The sequence below is a fragment of the Lottia gigantea genome (genome assembly GCF_000327385.1).
Source record: "Lottia gigantea unplaced genomic scaffold LOTGIsca_70, whole genome shotgun sequence".
Taxonomy (NCBI): domain Eukaryota; kingdom Metazoa; phylum Mollusca; class Gastropoda; family Lottiidae; genus Lottia; species Lottia gigantea.
In genome coordinates this window covers 34,722-42,051 of record NW_008710371.1, presented here as the reverse complement: position 1 = coordinate 42,051, position 7,330 = coordinate 34,722, and the positions used below count along the sequence as shown (strand labels likewise).

The following is a 7,330-nucleotide window of genomic DNA, read 5'->3' as shown; positions in this document are numbered from 1 at the left end:
ATGTTATTGTCGAAAGAGAGTTAAAATGAAGAAGGAGATAGTTTCCTAGAGAAAGTCATACTGACCGTTTTTTCTGCGCAAAAGACAACATTCCAAGAGCTTGCCCAATTGCTGATGGTTTTAAGGTCATTGTTTAGAAGGGTTTTGCATTCTGTCGGGTCATTTATGGCCATGAACAGTGACCTGTCATCTGCAAACAGGCGGGTGTTAGATTTGATGTCACTGGTGATATCATTTATATATATCAAGAATAAAAGTAGTCCAAGCACCGACCCTTGTTGGACTCCATTTTGAACAGATGACGAGCTTGAGGTTGAGCCTCTTATAACCACAGATTGTGCCCTTTCAGAGAGATAATCTTTGAGAAGCAAAAGCATTTTACCTCTTATGCCTACTGACTGGAGCTTGTAAATGAGGCCTGCATGCCATACGCGGTCAAAAGCTTTGCTTATATCAAAAAATACAGCTTTAGTTTCGAGACCTTCACCAAGGCTACTCCATCTATCGTTGTATATATTGATAAGCTGGTATGTGCAAGAGTCATTTTCTGTAAACCCTGATTGTGAGACAGAAAGTATTTGCTGTTGTCGGAGAAAATTGTTTAGATATTTATGGATGCATTTTTCAAATACCTTTCCCAGAGTGCTGAGGAGAGAAATCGGGCGATAATTTGAGCAGATGCTAGCATGACCTTTCTTATATATTGGAATGATGTTGGCTTGCTTCCATATGGTGGGAAAGCAGCATTGGTCCTGCAAGAAGTTAAAGAGAGTACACAAAGGAATTGTAATAGATGGACTACAACATTTAAGAATCTTATTTGTTATGTTATCTTTTCCACAGGCCTTTTTTGTCTTCTTGGACAATTTGGTTGTTGATTAGGAGTGGAACAGAGTTCTATATACTCTTTATTACAACTGTAAAATATTTACTGTATCCTGTATATTTATAATAACTAACAGACTTCTATATACTCTTTATTACGACTGTGAAATATTAACTGTATCCTGTATATTTATAATAACTAACAGACTTCTATATACTCTTTATTACGACTGTGAAATATTTACTGTATCCTGTATATTTATAATAACTAACAGACTTCTATATACTCTTTATTACGACTGTAAAATATTTACTGTATCCTGTATATTTATAATAACTAATAGACTTCTATATACTCTTTATTACAACTGTAAAATATTTACTGTATCCTGTATATTTATAATAACTAACAGACTTCTATATAGTCTTTATTACGACTGTGAAATATTTACTGTATCCTGTATATTTATAATAACTAACAGACTTCTATATACTCTTTATTACAACTGTGAAATATTTACTGTATCCTGTATATTTATAATAACTAACAGACTTCTATATACTCTTTATTACGACTGTGAAATATTTACTGTATCCTGTATATTTATAATAACTAACAGAGTTCTATATACTCTTTATTACAACTGTAAAATATTTACTGTATCCTGTATATTTATAATAACTAACAGAGATCTATATACTCTTTATTACAACTGTAAAATATTTACTGTATCCTGTATATTTATAATAACTAACAGACTTCTATATACTCTTTATTACAACTGTAAAATATTTACTGTATCCTGTATATTTATAATAACTAACAGACTTCTATATAGTCTTTATTACGACTGTGAAATATTTACTGTATCCTGTATATTTATAATAACTAACAGACTTCTATATACTCTTTATTACAACTGTGAAATATTTACTGTATCCTGTATATTTATAATAACTAACAGACTTCTATATACTCTTTATTACGACTGTGAAATATTTACTGTATCCTGTATATTTATAATAACTAACAGAGTTCTATATACTCTTTATTACAACTGTAAAATATTTACTGTATCCTGTATATTTATAATAACTAACAGAGATCTATATACTCTTTATTACAACTGTAAAATATTTACTGTATCCTGTATATTTATAATAACTAACAGAGTTCTATATACTCTTTATTACAACTGTAAAATATTTACTGTATCCTGTATATTTATAATAACTAACACAGTTCTATATACTCTTTATTACGACTGTGAAATATTTACTGTATCCTGTATATTTATAATAACTAACACAGTTCTATATACTCTTCATTACGACTGTGAAATATTTACTGTATCCTGTATATTTATAATAACTAACACAGTTTTATATACTCTTTATTACGACTGTAAAATATTTACTGTATCCTGTATATTTATAATAACTAACACAGTTCTATATACTCTTTATTACAACTGTAAAATATTTACTGTATCCTGTATATTTATAATAACTAACAGACTTCTATTTACATAAATATGACAAGGATTAGGTTACAGGCTTTCGCCTATATTATCCCCTAATATAAAATGTACAGTAAATATGTTTGAATAATATAATACGTAACGTATATATAGATATCGCTACATCCACAAGATCAAAGGCGGATAAATGTAAATTTTAAAAACGTTTTGAAAATAGAAGTCATTAACTTAAATATAGATAGCAAGGTAACATACGCCCACTACCAGCTGTCAGAAATGATACCAAAATCTTAAGTGGCCTAATAATGAATTTTCAAATAATCATCTATAAGTCAAGGCAAAAACCTGAAACAGTTCATCAAGTTATCATCAAATTCAAACATGAACGATGGGTGTACACACAATTGCAATAACTCGGAAACTGTTCATCCGATTATTACCAATTTCTAACTTGACCGAGATCTCATCATGCATATCTAGTTTCATCAAGATCGGATAAAAAATGTAGTCTCTATCTTGCCTACAAGGCAAATTTGATGCGTTTTACTAAGTCAAGGGAAATAACTCTGAAACCGTTCATCCGATTATTACCAATATCCAACTTGACATAGATCTCATCAATATAGACGAGAAAAAGAAAGTCGAAAGACGAAAACGGCAGTGATAAATTTGTTCGATTGCCTAAGTTGTACATACCTACCAGGTGGATGAGTATCATTTGATTTAAGAGATTAGTTGAAATATGAAATCGAAAAATGTAGTTTTTGAAAATTTGGTAATAACAGAATGAGTAAGGCGTTTTCCATAGGAGCGACGGACCCTAGACAGGGCATGTGGTCGACTGTAGGTGATGTTAATGACTTGGCATGATGATGAGCTTCTCCATGAGAATGGTTTGGTAGTGGTCGATCAAGATCTGCGTCACCTTAGAGAGCCATGTCTGTTTGGGGGATCTAATATTCTCGTCGACAGCTGATGTTTTCATTACTGGTCGGATAAAATTATCCAACTCACAGACTTCGCGTTTGACGGTGAACGCAGGTTGACCTTTCCTCTGGAAGCTAAAGATTGCTTAGTGATGGAGGCACTGCAGAACTCGGAAGAACACCTGAACAAAGTTTTCTTCCACCTTCGGAGTGGGTACTGGTTGGTGGTCGCTTCTGTTGTTGGTTTGGTCGGCAGTTATCTCCTCTTGGTTGGTAGGCTCGGTTAATATAGGTGGGTCGTCGATGTGGTGAGACATAAGTTGTTGTGTTGCTAGGAGGTCGGCGATTCGTAGGTGGGAAGTCTCGATGAAATACAGGACTGTTGTAGGGTAAACGATGTTTGTTCGGTTGTCTGGCTTCCTCTGGCCAGTGGTCGTTGTAGGAGATCAAGGAATGGATGAATGTCAAAAGTAGACGTAAGGAATGAATTGGAAATATTAGACACTAACATTCAACAAAAATGTTGTCAATGAGAAAATCCCAAGCAATTCGCAAGGGTTTTTGTGTAGTCTAGGTAACTGAATAATATTTCAAAGGTTAATAACGATGAAAATCAGATACAGTAACACGTAGGTCATGTATTCATACGCCATGTAAAAACAAAACAACGTGTCACTTTTTAAAGGTGGTGATTCAGTTAAAAATGAAGGGAAGGGCACGGAGATGCTCCAAATGACATAACTGTGATTAAATGTTTCAATTTAGTTATCACATGAACGTGTTTATCTAAATAATTTTATTTGTAACACGCAATGACATTTTTCAAAAAGGTAGACCTTTAAAGGCCCTATAAAGACAAAGGTTCACGGAATTTATGGAAAATATGCGTTAATGATAGTTGTATGATAAATAGGATCTTTCACTCGAGCTTATGTCGTATGAAATTTGTTGAATTTGTTGCCGGACAATATCAATGAGTGACATAAGTATAGTACTATATAGTTACTTCAATTATATAGTATCTTTTTGTCTTTTCAGATTCAAGGTGATTGTGAACAAATACACATTGTTCTTACTTGCAACAACAGTTCAAAGAAAAATAGGTAATGCCTGCAGTAGCCTGTCCTATTCCTGATTGTCCCTACGTCACGGACGATCTCGATGCTGTTATTGTTGCTGCCCTCCTTAAAGCTCACTGTGATACACACGCACCTGCTGCCAAGGTACAAACAGTTAGAAGACCGATCATATCAACAGGTGGCTCTAGTGAAGAATGGTCTTACTTTGAATCGCGGTGGTCAGACTATGTTGATGCTACCCAAATAACAGGTCGTGACAAGGTGATTCAACTGCTAGAATGCTGTAATGAACGACTACGCAAGGATCTGACGCGATCAGCAGGTGGCAGTCTTATAAACAAAACTGAGCAAGAAGTAATGATTGCCATTAAGAAACTTGCTGTTGGTGATGAAAACACTATAGTAGCTAGAGTCAAAAGTTGGGGGCATTCCATTTCACGTAAGTTACAATTTGTTTTCAATTTGATACCCAATAGTCCATCTCAATCTCATGTATATAGAATGTCAGTCATAGCACAAAAACTAATTTAATAAAGAAACCCTTATTTAAACCATAAACAATCTTATAACTTTTCTGCTTAAAAATATTTGTAGTCGCTGTGGCGTAATTGTTAACGCCATAGCTATTTTAAAGACTTACGTTAAAAGGTAATTTTTTTCTCTACAGTCTTCGCAAGTTTGCTCTTATCTCGAAATTGTCAAAGTTAATTCGAATATCAGCTAGAGACATGTGTGTCGTGACTTCTCTGAAAGTTTTAACTTAAATATTCCTTCTGTTAACTTTTTAACGCCACAGCTATTTAAAGGGCTTACGTTAATTTTTAAGTTTTTATGTTTTTTCGGAGATGCATGAAACTACTGCGCGGATTTTAAACGCCTAATTGTAGAGAATGTGATTCCTATGTGTTTTAAAGATTCCAACTAAATATATCGAGTCTTTCACTACTAAGTATCACATCTAAAATATTCGAAAGACGTATTCACAAGCATGTCTATAACTTCTTTCACCAGAATTCAGTACTTACCAAAATAGAAAGCGGATTCGTGAAAGGAGACTCAACTATCTACCAACTAATTGACTTGAATCATTTCTTTACGAGTGCTACAGACAATTCCAAATAAACATGAACGTTGTTCTGTGACATCAGCAAAGCTTTTGACAGAGTTTGGCATGCTGGACTTTGTCGGAAGCTTATGCTGTTGGGGTCGGGCGGGCTGCTGAGAAGGTTCTAGCGTCCCAGCTCCCGTATATATATGTATGTCTTCTTGTTTATACAGTGGTGTAAAATATATTCGTGCATATAAGGATTCGCAATCGAATTTCGTCAAAATTAAAAATCGCAAACTTTTATTTTATGTCTTAGAAGTTTCCTCAGATATTCTACAAAATAATTAAAATTGGTTTCTTTCGAATTTCTTTATGAATCTCTCATTTTGACCCATATTTCATGAGTAAGCACTCGACAATGGCTGCTAAATGCGTCACCTATTTTCGTTTACAATGTTTATCTTTAATAGTATTTCATTATGACAATTCTTTCAAAGAACAATGATTTAAAAATTACATTGTGACTGACAAAATAAGATAAGTAAAACGTAAGAGTGATTTATTGCGAAAAGTCATTGAAACAACATAAGAATTCGGCCCACATTGTGTTCCGTAGAATTTTTATGCTGACACGGAATCTGCTGGTTTATCACATGGCATCGTTCATTGGACTACATTCTAGCAGACGACACTTGAAGTCCGATTACAGCAAGGGATTATAAGGGGTGCCGATTAAAAATAGTAATATTTGGTAATAATTCAAATCCGCCATTTTGTATTTGTCATGGTATACATTAATACATTTTACTTTGCTTGAAACTACTGGATTCATTCTACAAGCTGACATTGTCGAGATAACTCATGTAAACAAGCAAGTGCGAAGGTCACGCGAGGTCGAACATGTAAATTCATTTCCGAAAATAGCACGAAATGAGGTTAGTTGACTGTATAATAACTCTATTTATGCTCCAAGATTTAGTAGTATATTCTCTTCTCCATTAAGACCAAATAATAACAATCTGATATATTTGCCGATAAGCCCAACTTGTGCTATAGAGAAAACCAAAGAAACGGTTGTGTATGAAAGCGTAACAGACAGTATTGTATTTATAATTAAACATAATATACCTACAGGCCAAGATACGCTGAAACGTCTAAGCGGGTGCTCAGAGAATTCGAAATATAACTGTCTTTAGAGAAATCGATTTTCCACGTTTGATACATCTTTCGTTTGCAGCAGTAGCACCGCCAGATCTTAAAGAATGCAATCCAATATTCAAATGCGGTGCGATAGACTTTAATCTCTCAAGTATGTTTGCTCTAGCTGTTTAATAGATTAATTTCATATTCATATACTTTCACCTGAAAATTGGTTTAAAAATGTAATGATCTGATTTCAAATCTAAATTACACAAATCCATATACCGTTGTAAAATAAGCAATGGACATGCAACTGTGTTTCCTTTAGCAATCAAAATTTCATTTCCCTTCCTGTATTGATCTGTTTTACTGTGTGTTATGTTAATCTTTATATTCGTCATATAATGTTAAATCACAACATTTTAAGTTGCTTAGCTCGTCGTATCTTAAAAAACTTGCAAAACTCAAAACGATCATAGCCAAATCTCTTATTATCATTAAATCATTTGAATCCTTATGCATTTCACACAAATTTATGATTACTCCGACTGGAATTGGGTCCTTCTTAACAATGAAAACATCAGCTGTTGACGCGAATATTAGATCCCTCAATCGGACATGGCTCTCTAAGGTTACGCAGGTCCTGATCGACCATTACCAAACCACACTTCAAGAGAAGCTGACCACCATTCGTACCAAGTCTTTATCATCAGCTGCGGTCGACCGCATCGTTTCTCATGCCCTGTCCTGGGACCGTCGCTCCTATGGGAAACGTCTCACTCAAGCTGTAATCACCAAGTTCTACCAAACAATCAACGAAACAAAAACCAG

The 7,330-nt window shown here is 34.1% G+C and overlaps 2 protein-coding genes across 2 annotated transcripts; both read left to right on the top strand.

Annotated features, from left to right (window-relative positions):
- Positions 1 to 1,746: 1,746 nt before the first annotated feature.
- Positions 1,747 to 2,292, top strand: LOTGIDRAFT_86871 (hypothetical protein; the record flags this gene model as incomplete). The annotated part of the gene is made up of 1 exon (XM_009065723.1): positions 1,747 to 2,292. A coding segment is annotated over one exon (546 nt), but the record flags the coding sequence as incomplete, so codon positions are not given.
- Positions 2,293 to 5,247: 2,955 nt separating this feature from the next.
- Positions 5,248 to 5,433, top strand: LOTGIDRAFT_130615 (hypothetical protein; the record flags this gene model as incomplete). The annotated part of the gene is made up of 1 exon (XM_009065722.1): positions 5,248 to 5,433. A coding segment is annotated over one exon (186 nt), but the record flags the coding sequence as incomplete, so codon positions are not given.
- Between the last annotated feature and the right edge of the window lie 1,897 nt (positions 5,434 to 7,330).